At 47.6% G+C, this 21,736-nt stretch overlaps 1 protein-coding gene across 2 annotated transcripts; it reads left to right on the forward strand.

Annotated features, from left to right (window-relative positions):
• The first annotated feature begins 1,190 nt into the window (after nucleotides 1-1,190).
• LOC148131641 (uncharacterized) lies at nucleotides 1,191-9,907 on the forward strand. 2 transcript variants are annotated; one of them, XM_087953337.1, is made up of 9 exons: nucleotides 1,191-1,215; nucleotides 6,478-6,506; nucleotides 6,792-6,857; nucleotides 7,223-7,270; nucleotides 7,426-7,488; nucleotides 7,824-7,878; nucleotides 8,320-8,376; nucleotides 8,702-8,763; nucleotides 9,069-9,907. In XM_087953337.1, the coding sequence occupies exons 2-9, from the start codon at nucleotides 6,497-6,499 to the stop codon at nucleotides 9,113-9,115; spliced, it is 408 nt and encodes a 135-aa protein (XP_087809463.1). In that variant the 5' UTR covers nucleotides 1,191-1,215; nucleotides 6,478-6,496; the 3' UTR covers nucleotides 9,116-9,907. The 2 variants fall into 2 exon arrangements, with proteins under 2 accessions (XP_087809463.1, XP_087809464.1); XM_087953338.1 differs by lacking the exon at nucleotides 1,191-1,215 and having other exon boundaries at nucleotides 6,439-6,506.
• The last annotated feature ends 11,829 nt before the right edge of the window (nucleotides 9,908-21,736 follow it).

The following is a 21,736-nucleotide window of genomic DNA, read 5'->3' on the forward strand; positions in this document are numbered from 1 at the left end:
TGGCCATGAGAGAAAATAATTTGGCCGAATTTGGCCATATGTTGACTTGAGTTTGGCCGCAGAGCCAAGCTGCGATCTGGCAACCCTGCTTGGCACCTATTTAAGGGGATGCGCTTTGTGGCTTTGAGACATTTTCATGTTTGCTGGCGATTCAGAGGTTTCGGTTTCACGGAGAAGAAGCCATGTCAAGTGGTGAGATGCCAAGATGCTGCGCGAGAGGAGGGAAGGACTGCCGTCCTTGGGATGCATTGCCTTGGTCGGGACACAAAGTAGGGTGGCACAGCGGGAGCCTCCAAACACACACGCGAGCCCTGGATGTCAGATACCACCGCAACGGTCCCGAATACGGGAGAAATCCGCCCGGCAAGCGCTGAAGCTGCCGCCCGCCGCCCGTTGCCTCGATAAAAGACCAACGGGCCGGATGTGGCCCGCGGGCCGTAGTTTGCCCACCCCTGCTTCTAGGCGGATCCCCAGTCAGGGAGTGAGGGGGCCTTAACCGCTTCATATGTCCCATCAACGGGAATAGAGGAGCGGTTGTTAGAGAGAGGAAGTAGGCGTGACGACTGAATTGCAACCCTGGGCGGAGCCTCTTTGCACCTATTTAAGAGGATGTGCTTTGTGGCTGTGAAACACTTGCATGTTTGCTGGCGATTCAGAGGTTTCGGTTTCACGGAGAAGAAGCCATGTCAAGTGGTGAGATGCCAAGATGCGGCGCAAAAGGAGGGAAGGACTGTTGTCCTTGGGATGCATTGCCTTGATCGGGACAGAAAGTAGGGTGGCACAGCGGGAGCCTCTAGGCGGATGCCCAGTCAGGGAGTGAGAGGGGCATTAACCGCTTCATATATTCCGTCGATGGGACTTGTGCTCGAGTGGCATTGAGCGCAGGCAATGGGGATTCACATCTTCGCCTGTCTCTAATAAGAGATGTTTCTATTTAGAAACCTTTCTATTTAGAAACCTTTCTATTTAGAAACCTTTCTATTTAGAAACCTTTCTATTTAGAAACCTTTCTATTTAGAAATGGCCCTAGTTAGAGATGGCACTGAGCGCAGGCAATGGGGATTCCTGTCTTTGTGTGTCCCGTTGAGGGGACTAGAGGTGGGGTTGTTAGAGAGAGGAAGTAGGCGTGACGACTGGGCGGAGCCTCTTGGCACCTATTTATGCGGATGCGGTTCGTGACTGTGAGACATTTGCATCTTTGCTGGCGATTCAGAGGTTTCACAGAGAAGAAGCCAGTGAGATGCCGAGTGGTGAGATGCCGAGATATAGCGGGAGAGGAGGGAAGGACTGCCGTCCTTGGGATGCATTGCCTGGGTCGGGACAGAAAGTAGGGTGGCACAGCAGGAGCCTCTGGCCCAGACAGGGAGTGAGGGGGGCATTAACCGCTTATAAGTCGATGGGACTTGTTCACGAGATGGCACTGAGCGCAGGCAATGGGGATTCAAGTCTTCTTGTGTCCGGAGGGACTTTTGGCATCTTGGATGGATCCCTTCTTTTGGGATAAGTGTAATATAAGCTTCTGACCATGTTTTAGGTATTTTCTTATTTAACATAACTTCATTCATGACTTCTAGCAGTGGGATATTCAACGATTCTTGTAGTGTTTTGTAAAATTCTGCCGGAAGCCCATCTGGACCTGGTGCTTTTCCATTATTCTGTCTATTGAGTGCTTTGGTTGATCCCATCATTGTTATAGTGCTTTCTAACATTTTTCCAGTTTCATCAGGTATCTTAGGTAGGTTAGCCTTTTGTAAATACTGTTTAATTTTTTCCTCATCAAGATCCTCCTGTTTATATAATTGTCCATAAAAGTCTCGAATGATTGCCTTTTTCTCCTTATTCCCATAGCAAATTTGACCTTGATCATCTATTAACTGTAATATTTTCCTTAATTCTTTCTCTTTTCTCAGTTTATATGCTAACCATCTACCTGGCCTATTTGCATCTTCAAAATAGTTCTGTTTAGCACTTCTAATTTTTTGTGCCAATTCTTCTTTCTCTACTTGATCCATTTTATGTTTAATTATGTCCATTTTAAGTTTCATATCTTTTTTCTGTGGCATTTTCTGTAATTCTTTTTCCAGTTTTTTATGATCATCTTCTAGAGCTTTAATCGTTTGCCTCTTTCTAATGTTCTTTTTCTTTGTATAGTCTATTATTAATCCTCTCACATATGCCTTCATTGTATCCCAAACGTTCTGTATTGAAGTATCTTCTTTTTTGTTTTCATTAAAGAAGAAGGCCAATTCTTTTACCATCCATTGTGTAAAGTCTTTTTCCTTTAAAATAGTATCATTTAATGTCCATCTAGATCTTCTTTTTTGTCCTTTCCATTTAATTGTCATTGGATTATGGTCTGCCCGTGTACTTTTTTCAATATTTATTTCTTGAATATTAGATATTAGTTCTGTTGAGATCCAAATCATATCTATTCTGGACCATGATAAATGTCTATTTGAATAAAAAGTATATTGAGTTTTAGCATTTCTTTCTCTCCATATATCTTTTAAATTTAATTCATCTATCATTTTAAAAAAAGATTTGGGGAGAGTCTTTCTATTTTGTCTTGATGCTGTTGCTGTATAATCCAGTTTATTATCTACAATTCCATTGAGATCTCTCATCATAACTATGTTAGAATAGTCCAATCCCATTGTTTGCATATGTAATTTTTTATAAAATTCTTCTTGTTTATCATTCGGGGCATAAATTGCAACCAAGAGTATTTTTGTATTATTATCCACTATTTCAACCATTAATACTCTTCCATCTTCATCAGTATAAATCAATTTTGCTGGAATGGTTTCTTTGATGTACAAAACCACTCCTCTTTTCTTACAATGAGTCAGAGAAGTAAATATTTTCCCTAATTTTGATCGTGCCAGTAATTGTTCATGTTGTTTTTTAATGTGTACTTCTTGTAAACAAATTATATCAAATTTTAACTTCTCTAATTTGTGAAAAAAATTTCTTCTTTTAGTAGCTGAGTTCAGTCCATTTATATTCATAGAAATCAGTTTTTTTTCCTCCATGATTATGTTTTATATTTAGGTCTAACTGCTCTCGTGGATCTTACTTCACGTTGTTCTTTGGTCTCCACTTGTCCCCCTAAAGCGCCTTCTTCTTTCCCCATCCCCATTTGGTCCTCTTGAAGTTCAGTTGAGATGATCTCTTTTTCTATCTCTATTTCTCTTCTTTCGAAAAATTCATTGTAGAATATTTCTGCTTTCTCAATTGAGTCGATTCTGTGTCTCTGTTCTTGCCATGTAAACATTAATCCTTCTGGAATCAGCCATCTGTAATTCACCTCTTTTTTCAATAACATTTTAGTGACGAATCGATATTCTCTTCTCATCTCTCTCACTTTTCTGGGTACTTGTTTTAAGACCACAATCTCTTTGTCTTTATATTTCAACACCTTCGCTCTTGCCACTTGTAATATTTGAGTTTTAATAGTTTTTTTGGTAAATCTGACATGGACCTCTCTTGGTAATTGGTTCCTCACCGCATATCTTGTGAAGACTAGATATATCTCATCTACTCCATCCATCATCTTTTCCTCTGTTATTTCCAAAGCTCCAGCCAGGATTTCAATCATTACTGCAGCCAAATATTGTCCTTTTTCTTCCTCAATATTTTGGAATCTGAGATAAAATTCTGACCTGTCCATCTCCCACTTCAACATCCCACTTTTATCTTGTTCAACGATTGTTAATCTGCTATCAATATTTCCAATTGTCTCTTCTCTTTGTTTGTCTTTCTCTTCCATTTTTTGGAGTCTCTCATCATATTTCACCATCATTTGTTGAACATTTTCAAATTTTTCATCAATCTTCCCAATTCTTTGATCAATACTCTCCATTCTTTGTTCCATACTCGTTTTAAGTTCTTGAATTCCTTGCATAACCATCGTTAAATCAACTTGTGCTTTATCTTGCTTCGCCATTGTTGAAAGTCGTCCTCCAGTTGATGGGGAGGCAGGAGCAGAAGTTGAGATGCCCGAAGGTAAAATTGTCTTACTCATTTAAATAGCTCAGAGTCTTCCAGCTCTTTTAATCCAATTAGTAAGGTGGCCAATTATAATCCAGTTAGGAAAGAGGAAAACACAGCTGGCTTCTCCTGCGGCTCCTCTGCCGCCTTTCTCGGGCGCTTTGGCCGCTCCTCGCCCGCTGCTCTCCCGCCCCCTCCCCAAGCACGAAGCGCCCCTCTCCTCCCGCCCTCCCAGACAGGCAGCCCGGCTCTCCCCTTCTCCTCGCCAGCCCCGCATCCTTGGCCCGGAGCAGCCACTGCCCCCTCCAGGGACCCCGAAATCCTCGTCCCCCTCCTCCCCCCCAAGACCCCTCGCCGCTCCTCTCTGAGGGGAGCCGGAGCTCTCAGCCCTCCCCCCCCCGCGCTCTTTCTCAGCGCCTGTCTGGGTAAAAGCAGACCGAGGAGGCCGCCTCCTCCTCCTCCTCCTCCGTCCTCCGCCATAGCAACTCTCAGGAAAGCCCCCCACCCCCGCGAGACGAGACGCGGATGGCTGAAGCGGCGCCCTCCGCCCCGGCTCTCTCCTTCCGGTCACCTGCGCTTGGCGCCCCGGCTGGGAAGTGGACGAAGCGCCGGGCTCCTCGCGCGCCCAGCCGCCTTCCCCGCAGGGCGAGGGCGCGGGAAGCCGGAGGGCGCGAAGGCCCGGAGGGGGCGCGGGTGTGGCGGACCTCCCCCCACCTCTCCTCGGGCAGCACCTGCCGAGGCTCCTCCGCGGCGAAAAGCCTCCCCTCCCCTCAGCGCCAGGCGGGCTCCCCCTCCCCAAAGTTGCCAGGATTCCCAAGTTCGGCGGAGGGGCGGCCGCCTCCAACTCCGGGACGCGCCCTCGGGAGTCTGGAGCAGGAGCGCGGCGGAGGGAGCAGCGTCCCGGGTCGCCAGCCGTCCGGAGGCCCGCTACCTGAGAAAGACCGGCCCGCTTTAGAGCCGCTTCTCCCTCAGCAGTGACGGCGGGAGAAAGACGCCCTGTAGCGGGGGAGGGGGGGAGGGGGGCTGTTCTAGGCCAAGGAGCTCGTGGGCGGCGAGGCGACGGCGGGCCGCGGGGGTCCCTTATGTCCCCCTCACTCAAATGAGGCAGCCTCGCCTCAGGACGAAAGGATGCGACGGCTGGGTTGCCTTGAGGCAATAGGACGCCCCGCGATAGGTGGAGGGCAAGGCCGCCCTTCTGGCGGGGCAAAGCAGGAGGGAGTCGGGTTGTTTCTCTCAGCTGCCGGGCTGGGGAGCCCGGAGAATCCTTGGGGAAAGAAACGCAGAAATTCCCATGACTTCACCTCACGTTGTCGAATAAAGACTATTTTTTATGATTTGATTATTTAAAAACAGTTAAAAAAACAAAAAACAATATATCCTTATGTTATATTGCATAAAAAAATTTGGCCATGAGAGAAAATAATTTGGCCGTATTTTGACTTGAGTTTGGCCGCAGAGCCAAGCTGCGATCTGGCAACCCTGCTTGGCACCTATTTAAGGGGATGCGCTTTGTGGCTTTGAGACATTTGCATGTTTGCTGGCGATTCAGAGGTTTCGGTTTCACAGAGAAGAAGCCATGTCAAGTGGTGAGATGCCAAGATGCTGCGCGCGAGAGGAGGGAAGGACTGCCGTCCTTGGGATGCATTGCCTTGGGCCGCCCGCCGCCCCGGGCTCAATAAAAAACCAACGGGCCAGATGTGGCCCGCGGGCCGTAGTTTGCCCACCCCTGCTTCTAGGCGGATGCCCAGTCAGGGAGTGAGGGGGGCCTTAACCGCTTCATATGTCCCATCAACGGGACTAGAGGTGGAGTTGTTAGAGAGAGGAAGTAGGCGTGACGACTGAATTGCAGCCCTGGGCGGAGCCTCTTTGCACCTATTTAAGAGGATGCGCTTTGTGGCTGTGAAACACTTGCATGTTTGCTGGCGATTCAGAGGTTTCGGTTTCACGGAGAAGAAGCCATGTCAAGTGGTGAGATGCCAAGATGCGGCGCAAAAGGAGGGAAGGACTGTTGTCCTTGGGATGCATTGCCTTGATCGGGACAGAAAGTAGGGTGGCACAGCGGGAGCCTCTAGGCGGATGCCCAGTCAGGGAGTGAGAGGGGCATTAACCGCTTCATATATTCCGTCGATGGGACTTGTGCTCGAGTGGCACTGAGCGCAGGCAATGGGGATTCACATCTTCGTGTGTCTCTAATAAGAGATGTTTCTATTTAGAAACCTTTCTATTTAGAAACCTTTCTATTTAGAAACCTTTCTATTTAGAAACCTTTCTATTTAGAAATGGCCCTAGTTAGAGATGGCACTGAGCGCAGGCAATGGGGATTCCTGTCTTTGTGTGTCCCGTTGAGGGGACTAGAGGTGGGGTTGTTAGAGAGAGGAAGTAGGCGTGATGACTGAATTGCAGCCCTGGGCGGAGCCTCTTGGCACCTATTTAAGCGGATGCACTTTGTGGCTTTGAGACATTTGCATGTTTGCTGGCGATTCAGAGGTTTCACAGAGAAGAAGCCATGTCGAGTGGTGAGATGCCGAGATGCAGCGGGAGAGGAGGGAAGGACTGCCGTCCTTGGGATGCATTGCCTGGGTCGGGACAGAAAGTAGGGTGGCACAGCGGGAGCCTCTGGCCCAGACAGGGAGTGAGGGGGGCATTAACCGCTTCATATGTCCCATAAGTCGATGGGACTTGTTCACGAGATGGCACTGAGCGCAGGCAATGGGGATTCAAGTCTTCTTGTGTCCGGAGGGACTTTTGGCATCTTGGATGGATCGACTGCCTCATAATCCTTCCTCCGTTCCTTGTTGCAGTACCAAGGCGACTGGAGGCGACCCTCCTTGTGGCTCTCGGACCAGCCCCCCCTCCCGGATTCGGAGGTCAGTTTGGGGAGGACCCAGGACTTCTTGGGCCTTTCCCTTTCTTGGCTCCCCTCCCTCAGGGTTTGAAGGGGGGCGGGGGCGGATCTCCTGGGAGGCGGGAGGGAGATTCTCTGGCTGCAAAGAGAGCCAGGGGGAGGGGAGGGTTTGGATTACGGCTTGGGGGGGGGGGGGGGCTAGGCCAGCACGTTCCCGCATTGCCTTCAAAAGCACCGCGCTTCCTTTACGCGCATCCACCTGCTTTGGCCTAAAGAAGTCAAAGGAAATCTCTTGGGAAAGGTTGGACCGTCTTGAGGGGCGCGCGGGTCTCTTCGCGCGTCTGTATCGGGGCGTGTTGTCATCTCGGGCCCATTGTCCCCTTGCAGGTCCAAACGAAGCTCTGCAGGGTCAACTGCGCCTTTCTCTGGTCTCAGGTGAGTCTCTGCCGTCCCTGCGTTTGTCCGGGCACCAGTCCTCAGTAAGGACCCCGGGAGGGGAGCTGGATGGGGACCGAATGCCCCCAACACCCGGCCCTCCCAGAGCCCCGATGGCGACCACCTGACTGAAGTGATCTCTGTCGCTCTTGCAGCTCAGGATGGATTCCAATGTGCGGCCAGACTTCAGATCCAGTTTGGGAATCCTGGGATCGGAGGTGAGTGCGGGAGAGAAGCGGGGATCCTGCTCTGACAGTCCCTCCCCGCGAAGAGGAATTGCCTGCAGCGTGAACGGCGTGGGGGGGACGGTCTCGGTGGCAGCTCCTCCTCCTTGCGCGGAAGCCCCCCTGGGATCCTGGGATCGGGGTGCCAGAAACTACGGAAAGAGCGCTAGATCATCCAAGGGAACGATCAAGGGGATTCCAAAGGAGATCTGGTTCCAGGGAGTCTTTGGGGAATATGGGCTGTCAAGGGAAGGTGCTTTGTGGGGCAGCTTTGCTCAAAGTCTTTGGGGTTCAGCTGTCACAACGGTCTCACCGCTGTTTCTTCACAGGTGCAGGGCGATCTTGGCTTCCTCGGAACGGGAACGTCGGCGTTCTCTGGCACGGGTAAGCACGTCTGAGTTCGGGAGATACAGGTGGGTTGGCCTGAGAGCCGGCCAGGATTCAGGTCAAACCTGACTCCTTTCAGTGGGTCTCCTCGATGCGCGCGCGTCTCTTTGGAAGCGTAGCCCTCCATCCTGATCTGGGCCGCTGAGGAACATTTGCCTCCCCGTACGGTTGGGAGGGGATCCGTCCCAGATCCTTCCTTGGGAATCCCCCTCCCGGACCCCCCCCCCTCCCCGAATAGGATCCACAGCTCAGCATCCTCTCCCGGTCCTCGGTCGCAGAGTACCCGAGGCTGCTGCTTTGGGCCGATTCGGATAAGATTTCCTACTTAAAAAGCACAAAGTGACCCGTGGCAAGCCCCGATATTCGATGGAGAGATGGGGGCATTTTACACCCGGTTTCTCCTCGGTGTCTCCCAGTGTCTCCTCTTTATTGTTTCAGGCGGATCCCGAGAGGCAGCCTATTTTATTCTGCTCTTTGGCTGTTCACCGCTTTGTGGTAAGTTCTTCTCAGCCTTGAGATACGTCTGTTTGCAGCAGAATTATCCACCCCACCGTCGCCCAACCCTCCGTCCCTCCACCCACCCACCCACCTGCCCCGTCCTTGTGGCTTCTTCTGGAGGCGACAAGACGTTGTTCCCGAGGACAGCACGAAGGGCCCAGGGAAGGGCCCAGGTTCCCCATGAAAACACGCAGAGGCCAGTCGGATTGTTTCCATGTCCTTTTATTCAAAAGAAGACATGAACCATATTCGCGGTTAAATGAAGGAGGCTTGGAGTTTAAGACGCGCCTCACGCTGCTTTCTTCTTCCCTTGCATCCCAAGGAGAATTCCAGGAGGCCTCCATCTATCTTCTGCCTTCCATAGAAGATGCCCCAACTTCGTTGGTAAGTCCCTTCCCCACCCCAAAGACTGGCCCTCAGATGCCTCTCTTCCCACCATTCAAGGATTGGGGGAGAACGAAGTCAAGGACCCCAACGGCCAGGCCCTTCTCTCGGCTCTTTCACGCTGCCGTGGGGGCCTAGCGTGGAGCCAATGGAAAGCAACTTTGGGACCTTTCGTGGGGAATTCCTCGTCTCCGGTCCAGGGCTGCACCCCACTCACAACCTAACCTGTATGCCAAAGAGGACATACGATACCCCCAAGGAAACCCTCCCCCTTCTAACAACGCCTCTCCCACCTTGAATTCTAGGGAATCTCACAGAGTTGCATGGCCAGATCCAGCTGGTGGCTAACTAGGTTTTGGCCACGAAAAAAGGGAATGACAACTTAGAGCAGTTGCAGCATCCTGAGGGAGCCAGATTCACCGAACCCCCATGTTCCTGAGGCGACTCCACGTCTTCCTGGCAAAGCAAGAAAGTCCAGTTGCCTCTTGGAAAAGCCCCTTTGGCACAACCCCAGCCTGGGTGGCTGAGAACCTCCATAGACCATGTTGAACCACGTTCCTAAGACGACAGCCACTGGGATTCACTTAACAACCATGGCACGAAAGAGCAAAACTCATTCAGGAACACAACAGTTGGCTCAGTTGTGGTCATACAAGAAATTGACATGCCGTTTTTACTCCGATGGGTTTACACCCTCCCAAAAGGAGCCACCCAGCGATTCTCAGGGCTACCTAAATTTGCACTGTGAGACTTATTTGCACTGTGAGACAATACTTGGCACCTGAAAAAAGAACGGGATTCTTTTTATAAGTCAGTTGAGTTGCTGAGAATTGAAATGACCTCAGGGATTCCGTCCATCGGAAGGAAATACTAATTGAATAATGTCTATTTTTATATTGGGATTAACTTTTATTTGAAATGTGAATGTAGGACCCTTGAAGTGTACAAAGAAAAACGTGGACTACAAAATAGAATAAATTCCTATTTATATTGCTTATATTTGGAGAATGTGATGAACAAATAAATTTGTATTTGCTTCTTTGCAACTATAGGAGATTTTTAAAAATATTATCACGGGGCAGATTGTATCAGAGCTCTGTGGGAGGGGGGGGGAATTTCAGCAGCTGTTCAATAAAAAATTTAACAATGAAAAGATTCTGATGGAGGAAGTCTACAGTCACTGAGCCATGTTCTGTTCAAGAAAAAAAAGTGTGCTTATTTGTCTTTATTAAATTCATGGAGAACAGCTCCAACTAAGATGTCTGGTCACAAAACTGGGGTCCACCGAATGAGATATGTGTAGACACCTGTGTGTGTGTGTGTGTGTGTGTGTTTGGGAAAGGCTGTGCTTGGGTACAGAAGCCCCCTTGGATTCAGGCTAGGCCTGGTACATCCCCGGTCTGGGATTCCTGATGGGGGGAGACCTTGGTCAGCCCTTCAAAGCGGCCCAGACAACGGACAGGAGAATTCATGGGAGCTCCATCTCTCACGGTCAGGTGACAGGACAGGATCCTGCCGGTATTTCTCCCTCCTCCCCTTTTCCTCTCTGGGAAAGGAGAGAGTCCTTTCCGAATGGGTTTCCTAGCACACTCCCACCCACCCACCCACCCACCCCAGGGCCTCTCCAGGTGACCAGGGCGCCTCTTACCTGAGGGTGGCTCAGTCTTCCCCGCCTCCGAGGTCATTCCCAGGTAGCGTGGCAGCACCCCAACCCCTGTTTCCTAGGCGCCTTTTCTCGGGGCCTGTTTGTCAAGGAAAAGGGGCAAGTCCCTAAGATTTGCTCTATTGCCAATGAGAAGGAAGGGCTTGCAAGAAGATCAGCCGAAATAGCTTTCCTCCATCCCTGCCCTGGAGGAAAGGGCCCAAAGTGAGATTGGAGCAGGAATCCTGCCCAATTCCCCAAACTCTGGACCTCCTTCCACCCGTTCAGGGATGCGGGGGGGGGGGGGGCGGGGGCGGTAGAAATAAGCTGGGCTTGATCCTTCCTCCCAGGGAATCTTCTCCGAGAGGAAACTGGGAAGGCTTCTGAAGGCCATCCAGACGGGCTCTTAATCCCTGAGCTCTCTTAAGGCGCCTCTGCTTGGCTTCCCTCCCCCGCCCCATCCTCAGCTCCCAGGATGAACCCCGTCCCTCCCCGGCTCCTTTCCGGGCTCCCCCCTCTGGACTCGGCTCAGGAGGAAGCCCCGCTCCCCGCGAGCGGCCCCAGAGGAGCGGGCGACGTTGGCCTCTGGCGGGGTCCAGGCGGCTCAGGGGGAAGCCGGGCTCCTTGGATGGTCGGGCGGTTGGCAGTCTTGGGGCTGCGTTCGGCCCCCGGGGCGCCCCTCGGCCTCCTTTCTCGGGCTGCTGCGTTGGGGATGACAGCGAGGGCAGATGAGACGGCAGGAAAGAAAGAGCGGCGGCACCGAGCTGGATTAGGGCTGAAGCCAAGCGGGGAGGGGGGGGGAATAAAAAAAAACCATCAAGAAACCCTCCGTCAGAAGGTTCAAAGGTCCCCGATTCCACTTGGAACAACTGAATTTCTTTCAGTATTACCGGGACGTCCTTTTGCAGAGTCTCCGCTGATGAAAGAGCAGCTATTCTCGGCCTTTGTGGCACAGCGACCAAGTGCTCCTCGGCCTCTAAGGGCGGGGCGGGGGGGGGAGCTGCCGCTTTGCAAAGGAGCCAATTTCCTCATTTCGTTTCTTCGTTTCTCGTTTGTCGTTTCTGGAATCGAAAGTGACACCCACTCATGTCTTGCAAAGATTAGAACTAAGCAACTGAAGTTTTTTTTTTTTATGTGCAAATCTCTAATTGAAGAACATGATTGATGACTGTTGACCATGTTTCATTGGAGAATATGAATTAGGATACACAGCATCCTGGGTATCAACCAAGTATCTTCTTAAAATGTATGATGAAGATACTTGGTTGATATCTAGGACGTGAAGAATCAATAAATTATTACATAAATAAATATGAGGTTTTTTTTGCTTCTTTATAACTGTAGGAAACTTGTTTAAAATATCAAAGAAGGGGCTCAGGATTATGGGGGGGCAGATTATGTCGGAGCTCTTTGGAATAACCAATGTTCAGCACTAGTTCAGTAAAATATTGAAAAAATTGTGTTCCTTTGTCTTTATTAAATTCGAGTTGGGGGGGGATGAAAAATACCAAGAAACCCTCCGTCAGAAGGTTCAAAGGTCCCCCGATTCCACTTGGAACAACTGCATTTCCTTCAATATTACCGGGACGTCCTTTTGCAGAGTCTCCGCTGATGAAAGAGCAGCTACTCTTGGCCTTTGTGGCACAGCGACCAAGTGCTCCTCGGCCTCTAAGGGCAGGGCGGGGGGAGCTGCCGCTTTGCAAAGGAGCCATTTTCTTCGTCCCTCGTTTCGTTTCTTCGTTTCTCATTTGTCGTTTCTGGAATCGAAAGTGACACCCACTCATGTCTTGCAAAGTTTAGAACTAAGCAACTGAAGTTTTTTTTTTATGTGCAAATCTCTAATTGAAGAACATGATTGATGACTCTTGACTATGAACGTGTTTCATTGGAGAATATGAATTAGGATACACCCAGAGATAGTCCTTAACTTACAACCAGAGTTGAAATAATAATAATAATAATAATAATAATAATAATAATAATAATAATAATAATAATAATAATAATAATAGTAGTAGTTGTTGTTGTTGTTGTTGTTATTAATGGCAGCGACCAAGTGCTCCTCGGCCTCTAAGGGCGGGGCGGGGCCGGGGGGGGGGCAGCTGCCAGCTTGCAAAGGGACCATTTTCCTCGCCCGTCGTCTCGTTTCTCGTCCCTTCCCTTCGCCACAGCAGCCTCTGGATGAAGGTGAAATGGCGCTTCTGTCCGCTCTTTTCCTTCCTCGTCTCTTTCTTCCTCTTCCTCGCCGGCTCCGATGTCCGGCGCTCCTGCCTCGCTGCTGCTGCTGCTGCTGGTGCCTGGGAGCGTCCGGCCAGGCTGCTCGGCGGCGGAGGAGCCGGGCGAAACGAAGGGAGGAAACATTTGGGAGGAAACGTCGTGGACATTCGGCAGAAACGGAGAGGAAGAGAGTCTGTAGGCGTCTGTCAAGTGGGAGGCTATAGAAACGGGAGAAATCCGTCCAATGAAGACATGAAGCAACCGGTTGGTGTAGAAGAGGGACAAAGCTGTAGCAGTCCCTTTGAATGTGGTTCAGTGGAACTGTAGGATTCGCGACCACTGCCACTGGCTGTCTTTGACCCCTGGTCCATTTTATTACAAAAATATCTTCAGCCAGAAATTAAAGCTGCATTTTTTTTCCTAGAAAAAATGTGTTGGGCTTGGATTTCCGTAGCTCCCCTTCAACTAGATCCACAGACATCGTTTCATTGAAAACATAAAGTTGATTGTAGAAATGAATACATTAAAGGAAGCAGAAAGGAAAGAACCATAGCACAGGTAGTCCTGGACTTACAACACTTCATTCAGTGACCGAAGTGACAACATCACTGAAGCAAGTGACTTATGACCATTTTCCACACTTACAACCGTTGCAGTATCCCCCCTGGTCATGTGAGTTACGGTTGGATGCTTGACAACTGACTCCCGTTTATGACGGTTGCTGTGTCCGGGAGTCATGGGATCCCCTTTTGGGACCTTCTGATGGGCAAAGTCAACGAGGAAACAGATTCATTTAACAACCATGTTATTAAATTTAACAACTGCAGTGATTCACTTAAGGAATGTGGCAAGGAAAGTCATAAAACGGGGCAAAACTCACTTAGCACGTTTTCCACTTAGCAACATAAATTCCAGGCTCGATTGTGGTCGTCCATTGAGGACTAGCTGAACAGAACTGCCTGAAGAGAATGGAGGGAAAATCTATGAGCAGCCAGAGCCTCAGTTTCGTTGACCGGGAATCGGATCCGGGATTCCTGCTGGACAGGAGAGAATTCTAGGAAGACCTGGACAGCTCCTGGAATGGGCTCAAAAGGCCTGGTTGGGCCAGCTAGGAAGCTGAAGTACGATCTTCCTGCGTTTACTGCCTAAGAGAGTCTCCCCCTGCTCTCTGCACATGCTCCCTGCCTGCCTGCCTGCCTCCCCCTAGACGAGGGGGCAAGGGGGCTGTGGAGGCGGGCATGTCCTGCAAAGAAAGGGACACAGGAATCTTTTGCGCTGCATGCAAAGGTTTGGGCAGCCTTGGTGCTTTGGGTGGTCGATGTAAGGTGGGAACATCTCAGACCTCAGCAGGATGGCCGCACAATGCAGGGAGCCCTGCTCTGAGAGCTCCTTCCAGCAGTTTCCGCCCTGATTCCCCACAGTGGAGTCCTCAGGCAGCCCAAGGTCTCAGGGCACCTCCTCCTCTCTCCCCTTTCCTCCCTCAAAGGAAAGAGCGGAGCTGTGAGCCTTTTAAAGAGGACTTTTCTGCACTCCCCCTACAGCAAAGGCCAGGGCTGCAATGCAAGGCCCCAGGCTGGATCTGTGCCATCAAGGCCTTGTTGGTTCTTAGCGATTACTTCTTCCAAGTCCCACTTCCCCTCCTTTCGGGATGCTGCTGATGCTCAAAGCTCAAAGCATTGTTAGAGACCCCACACACCCACTTCACAATCTGTTCCTGTTGCTCTCCTCTGGGAGGAGGTTTCCAAGTATCTATAGCAGGACTACCTGATTCTGTATCAGCTTTGCTCCCTATGCCATCCGCCTGGTAAACTTTCCAAGATTCGTGCTCCCCTCTGGGAGGAGGTTTCCAAGGATTTCTAGCAGGACTACCTGATTCTGGAACAGCTTTGTTCCCTATCCTATGCCATCCGCTTGCTAAACTTTCTCACCATAAATATGTATAACTAGGCTGTTGTTTCTTGTAATCTTGTTTCTCTGTGTCATATAATATAGGTTAGTATATACATAATTTTGCATTTATTTGTTTGTTTATCTACTTATTTATCATCATGTTTATGTAGTGTAAAATTGGAAGTGGTGACCTTAAGAGCTTTATGAAACAAAAATTCATTTTTAATGTATGCCAACTAGTATACATTCAAAGTCACAACAAAGTTATTCTATTCCATTTTGTTCTGTTCTGTACTACTCTATATTCTATATTAGCTCAATCTCTGTATTCACTACAGAACTATGTGGTCGGCCTTTGTTGTAATGACGAGGCAGTCGAGGTGTTTGATCATGATCAACTGAATCATGATGAACTTTATTGGAGTCTAGTCTTGCATTTATACACATTTTTAGTAATCCTCTAACATTGGTTAACTTTGGTTTCTGCTCAACTTTCGTTACTGTTTAGCATAGTAATTAACACAATTATCTCTAGTTAAAGTCTAACATATGTTTACTTCCTCTGTCTAATCCTCCTTTACATTAGTGACTTTGTTTGCCTGAATTGTATTTGCTTTATAAACATTCATTACCTGAGGTTTGCCATCCAAGATAAAAAACATTCCTGCAATTAAAACTCTACAGGCCTTAGTTTTTTGGGAGGAAAAAATCGAAACCGGCAACATACAAGACAAAATTAATAAAATGCTTTTTATCCAGCACAGCACACCCAGCTCAACCACAAACAAAAGCCCAGCAGAATTATTGATGGGCAGAAAGCTAAGATCCACATTAGACAGAATGCACCCCACATACAACCCGGAAAAAACCCCGGACTCCTCCAGCAAATGCAGGACATTTAACATTGGAGATACCATCTATGCTAAAAACTTTACAGGGGACCCAATCTGGGTACCGGCAACAATCACCCAAATAACGGGCCCCCGGTCTTACTGATTGCAAACTACCAAGGGAAGAAACTGGAAGCGGCACATCGACCAGCTAAGGTCAAGCTGCTAACAGCAACCAAACACCCGACCAAGAAATCAGAGGGGGGGGGGAAAAACATCAAACAATAAAGAAAGAGGTGAAGGGAACTCTAAAACGCAAACAGAACACCCCCCACCCAGGATAAACCAACCCCAATTAAACCAGCCTTACTCACCGGTAGACGCTGGACCAACCGACCAGGAACTCCGGGAGACTTCACCTGGAAGGAGCAGCCTAGCCAGTTCAACCAGCCCGGAGAGACCAGGTGGGAACGACAGAAGCGGCAGCTCGACCAGCCCGAGTAGACCGGGAGGGAGCTACCAAAGAAGGCCTGGCTCACCCTTCCAGGCGGTTCCATCCCAGGGAACCAGAGCGATGAGGAGTCCATCCGAACCGGTCGAGGACCTCGCTGGAACTGAACCGCGCAGGTCAACTAGGCAGGTACGAAGCCCCACCTACCTACGCAACTACATCACTACGCACCGCCAGACGAAACCAAGAGGGGAGGGGTGTGCTATATTAGCATACTCCAAAACCTGACACCTGATTGGTCCGCACGGACCGCAACCGGATTGGTTGACTCAGCGGCTGTGATTGGTGCACTGGGAATCTACCACAATTGGCCGAGCCGATCGCGGGAGATTCAAAGCGCTGCCATTGGCCGCTGAGCCGTGAGCAATCCCTATATGAAGGGTTGCCGCGGCTCCAGTTTGCTGGTACTGAACTGACACAAATAAAGAGCTGAAAGTTACTATGGTCTCGCGTCTCTCTGGGAACCGATCCACCCCGATCTAACAAAATGCTCATGTTCAACTTTTGTACAAGTGAAAGCTATACTAATGAGATCCTGTCCTATAAGACAGTGGTCCCCAACCTTTTTTATGCCGCGGCCCGGTACCGGCATCAGCTGGGCGCCGCCATCTTGTTTTGATGAAAAAGTGCTTCCGGTGAGCTTTCTACCCGGAAAAGCTCACCGGAAGCACTTTTTCATCAAAACAAGATGGCGGTGCCCAGCAAACCAGCGGCCCGGTAGGATTTGTTCTACGGACCGGTACCGGTCCATGGACCGGTGGTTGGGGACCCCTGCTGTAAGATGTAAGGCTCGTCTACGACCTTTAATAATCAAATCCTCTAATGCTGATTGATAAGGATAAATGTTTCTAGGCGGAGTAGCTGACAAATTAATCCATTCATGAATGTTGACTGCTTGTGGAGAGGCATTAGAATAAAGACATCCTGTGGGTAAGGGTGCAGTAAGAAGAATAGCTAAACAAAGTCCTATTGTCAAGGATGTTATCCTGTCCACATATCGATGCTTAAACTTATTCAATATTTCTTGAAGGCATGTTCTTTGAAGATCAGTTAATACAACTAGATATCCTGGTGATTGTGCTCCCTTCAAAGACTGAAATAAGGGCAACATATCACCAGTTGTAATGTAGAAGAATAGGCGTGCCCAATTAATAATACCAAGTAATTTTTGCCATTGTACAAAGGTATATGATTTCTGTACTTGTAATTCAGGAAGAATTGGAATGGAGAAATTGTGCAACATTCTATGTCCTAAGTAGGTATAAGGTTCTACCTTTTGAATTTTGTCTGAGGCTATATACAATCCCTGTTATGCCACAATATCCATTAACTCTTTTAACAGTTTAGATTCATCAAAATCTGGGGCTGCTATCAATATATCATCCATATAATGATAGACTAAATAGGAAGGAAATTTATTCCTAAAGGGTTGAAAAGCATTATCCACGAAATATTGACAAAGTGTAGGGGAATTAAGCATTTCCTGAGGCAACACGCACCAATGATATCGTTTTGTGGCCATGCTATTATTAAAAACTGGGACAGTAAATGCAAATTTTTCTTTGTCTTGAGGCTGCAAAGGTATAGTAAAAAAGCAGTCTTCAAGATCAACTACCAATAATTTATAAAAATTAGGAATTAAGTTTAAATCCTGCAGGAGGCACCATTTCCCATTTTTCTTTTTTATAACAAAAACAGGAGTATTCCAAAGACTAGTAGAAGCTTCTATATGACCAGCAGCCAATTGTTCTTGAACCAATTGTTGTAAAGCAGCAAGTTTTTCCTTTGATAATGGCCATTCTTCCACCCAAACCGGCATAGAACAGAGCCATTTAAGAGGAAGAGCCATCATCAAGAATCAAATGAGCATTAAGAAGAGAAAGGATATCACGGCCCCAAATATTAGTATGAATATCTAGAATGTATGGTTGTAGGATAAAGGACTTACCAGCAGATTTTGTAACATTAATTTCTTGAACACTCTGCCAAGCAGCTGTAGAACCTCCTATTCCCCATAATGAAGAAACTGTTGTTTTTTGCCACTGTACTGGCCACTGTAAAGAGGAGATGACAGTAACATCGGCTCCAGTATCCAATAACCCTTGAAATGGTTGTTTATTTAGGAAGAGTGTTAACAAAGGATGAGAGGAGTTCAGCTGACAAAGTAAGCCTACAGATAAAAAAGTTGATCCAAATCCTGCATCCCCATGATTACCTATACCAGGAGATGGATTTTCATATAGAAGAAGAAACAATTGAGCAACAGAAGAATTACAAGGAAGAATTTGAGGAAAATTCACCCAAATCTGAATCATAATGATACCAGTGTAATCTGAATCTATTACCCCAGGCACAACAAAAGAGCCCTTTTTGTGTGCAGAAGAACGAGGCAAAATTAAGCCAACTAATCCTGAAGGAAGAGGTCCTTTAAATTGAGATGGAACTATTTTAACTTCCAAGGGAAATTTAAACTCAATTTCCTCTTGAGTGATTAAATTGATCCCAGCGCTACCAGCTGTGGCTGGGGAGGAGTGAGAGAGACTGCTGGAGGAGTCAGGTGATATTTGCTTCCAATCTTCAGGAATCATTGTATAACCATTTTTTATTCCTTCTAAAAGTCCTCTTGTAAAATTACCACTAATCCCATAGTCTGTAACTGCCTTTTTTAACTCTCTTAAGATCTGATAAGGCAGACATTCTGCTACTTGCAGTCCAAGCTGTGGCCCCTGACCAGGATGATATTGCACTGGACAAACAGACAGTAATTCTGCAAGTTCTGTTCCTGAGACAGAGGCATCCTCCTTACAATTCTCAACCATTTTCTGAAAAGAAGACTGAACAATAGAGTCAGGAGGCTTTTGCCCTGTATCTGCAGGAGCTGAGGGAATTGAAGACATATATTAAGGTGAAGAAGGGGAACAAATGACAGCATTAGTACAACGTGAAGGTGGAGGTGTTAAAAGAGAAAGTTCATTGTGACCAAATTTTTCAATTGCATTTCTACATAAATGCCACACATGCAAAAATTCTATTTTTGCTTTAGGTTCAGTATGCAATGTTTTCCCTATACATTCCCAATCAGTTAATTTTAAAGACCCCTCTTCTGGATACCATAAGCACTGAGCTGCAATCTCCTGGACCAGCCTTAAGAGATTTTTCTGTGGTACCTCAGTATTATTTTTCTTCAACAAATAGCCTAATTCATCTACATGCTTCCTTTGTTCCTCAGAAAGCGAAGACCCCATACTTACAGAAACCAAAAGGTTGAAGAAACCACAAAGGGTTGAAGGTGCACCAAATCCTTGCCGGACGAAGTAAGAGGGTCCCTGTTCATGCGCCACTTGTTGTAATGATGAGGCAGTCGAGGTGTTTGATCATGATCAACTGAATCATGATGAACTTTATTGGAGTCTAGTCTTGCATTTATACACATTTTTAGTAATCCTCTAACATTGGTTAACTTTGGCTTCTGCTCAATTTTCGTTACTGTTTAGCATAGTAATTAAGACAATTAATTATCTCTAGTTAAAGTCTAACATATGTTTACTTCCTCTCTCTAATCCTCCTTTACATTAGTGACTTTGTTTGCCTGAGTTGTATTTGCTTTATAAACATTCATTACCTGAGGTTTGCCATCCACGATAAGAATATTCCTGCAATTAAAACTCTACAGGCCTTAGTTTTTTGGGAGGAAAATAAGGGGAAAAAATTCTCCCTCTGCCTACCAGCATCCATTGGTATTCATCTGGCTAGCGTCCTGTCAGTGTGTCAGAGAGAGGGCTGTTTGGAAACTGAAACAGTATTTGTTGTGTGAGCAAGGAGACAGCAAGGAGCCTGGGCGTGGCTTAGCTCAACTGTTTTGTACGAAAGCTGCTGGCTGCTGTGAAACTAGAACTGAAACTCCTCTCCTCTGCTTGCGTTTTGCATTTGGAACAGATTTTCAGGTGAAGAGGGGGAGTAGAACTCCTCAGCATCAGAGCACGTTAATAATAATATACTAATGCTCTGATGGTCATTTTGAAAAATCCTTTCCTAGTGAGCACCTAGAAGCCAAGAGGAACATACGTGCCAAATTTCAAGTTTGCAGACCTTACGGTTCTGGAGATTTTGTGATGATGCATGAGTGGTATTTCGCTTTTATATATATTTCATTTCATTTCATTTCATTTCATTTCATTCTATTCAATTCGATTCGATAGTACTCATAGAGTCCTGGGGAACACCATGGCTTGCACTGTTTTGATCCCTTTAGATAATGAATGAATGAATGAATGAATGAATGAATTCTTGATGGGCCAGGTGTGATTAGACACAAAAGGAATTTGTCTTTGGTGCATATGCTCTCAGTGTCCATAGAAAGATAAGATTCATTCGTCAAGAATCATTCGGTACAACGCTTAACGATAGTCATAGGGTACAAATAAGCAATCAACCCATACTAGGAAATATAAATCGTAAGCATACAAGCAACAAAGTTACAGCCATACAGTCCCAAGTGGGAGGGGATGGGTGGTAAGGACTGATGAGAAGGTTAATAGTAATAGTAACGCAGACTTAGTAAATAGTTGGACAGTGTTGAGGGAATTATTTGTTTAGGAGAGTGATGGCGTGCAAGGGGAAAACTGTCCTTGTGTCTGGTTGTTCTGGTGTGTGTCGTTTTTAGGGTAGGAGTTGAAACAGTTTTATGTCCAGGATGTGAGGGGTCTGATTTCTCTTGTCCTTAAATGTTGATCATTCATGGTGTCAGCCTTCAAGATCTTCTACTATTGCTTTGCATCTTTTGGCTGCCATAAGTAAAGGGGGGAGGAGGGGGTAGAATCTGGGAAGCGAGCTGGAGGTGTTACATTCTAGTGTTGTAAAAATGAGGAGGGGGGAGTATAAATTCCTGTTTAGGTTTCTATTTCTCGCTTAGCTTTCTTTTCTCTGCGCAGCTGCAAACCTTTATCAAAATATGCCAAGGTCAATGGACAGAGGCCTCATCACCACCTGAAGATGTCCACATGATCATATTCACAACTTTTAATTGGAAGAATCATTTGAACTATTGGGGGTGGGAACATTTCCATCACTTTGTATATGTGATTTGCGCGCCTAATTTCTCAGATTCAGAATTCTACGGTTGCTACCACTTCATTTTCAGTAAAAGATATCTTTTCTCTAATCTATGGAGTCTAAGTATTTCTTTCTTGAATTTTGAATGGAGCACCATCTGACATTATTCTGAATCTCCCTCTACCAGCCCACCTGGAGAAAATATCCAGTTTCTTCCGAGGGGGGCTGAACATCATGTCATCTCCAACCAGTGACCAGGAGGACCTGGGCGCCATTGGAGGCCAAGAGTCTTTGTTGCTGGAGGAGGCCCGGGGAGCTGAATTGTTAGCGGAGCTCAATCTGGAAGAGATCCCAGCTGTGAAGCCCAGATGGTCGTTGGGTGTTGGCTGGAAGGATCCGGAGGAGTCCCGTCCCCCCGCCGGAATCACCATCACCCGACGGCGTGGAAGAGAGGAGCCATGGCAAGAGAGGGAAAAGAGAGAGCTTTTACTGGACCAAGCCAGGCAACTCCTCAATGAGGCCTTTGGGCAACCTCATGCTGCACAAAGGTATGAAGGGGAAGGGGGAGCAGCCCCAGCCAGAAGAAGCCGAGCAGCCCCCACCCCCATAAATCAACCTGAGCCAGAGCAACAGCCAGCAACAGCCCCGGGGCCCCCAGCGGGAGATGTAATCCCTAGAAGATGTAGAGCTCCCAAGCTGCCTCCGCTAGAAGTAAAATTTGGGGGAAATCCCAAAGACTTGGGGTTTTTCCTAGCACAAGTTTGGAGCTATATGGAAGAATATGGGGAGGAATTCTCCCCAGAAGCCGCCAAAGTGAGATGTGTTACCAGG

This window comes from Notechis scutatus, chromosome 2 (genome assembly GCF_049901735.1).
Source record: "Notechis scutatus isolate UNSWTSFEM ecotype Mainland chromosome 2, rNotScu1.2, whole genome shotgun sequence".
In the NCBI taxonomy this organism is placed as follows: Eukaryota; Metazoa; Chordata; class Lepidosauria; order Squamata; family Elapidae; genus Notechis; species Notechis scutatus.

Excerpts from the sequence above, each read along its gene's own strand:
- LOC148131641 (XM_087953337.1), top strand. Across the intron at positions 7,271-7,425 it reads GCGCCTTTCTCTGGTCTCAG|CTCAGGATGGATTCCAATGT; the intron begins GTGAGTCTCTGC and ends TCGCTCTTGCAG. Across the intron at positions 7,489-7,823 it reads TGGGAATCCTGGGATCGGAG|GTGCAGGGCGATCTTGGCTT; the intron begins GTGAGTGCGGGA and ends GTTTCTTCACAG.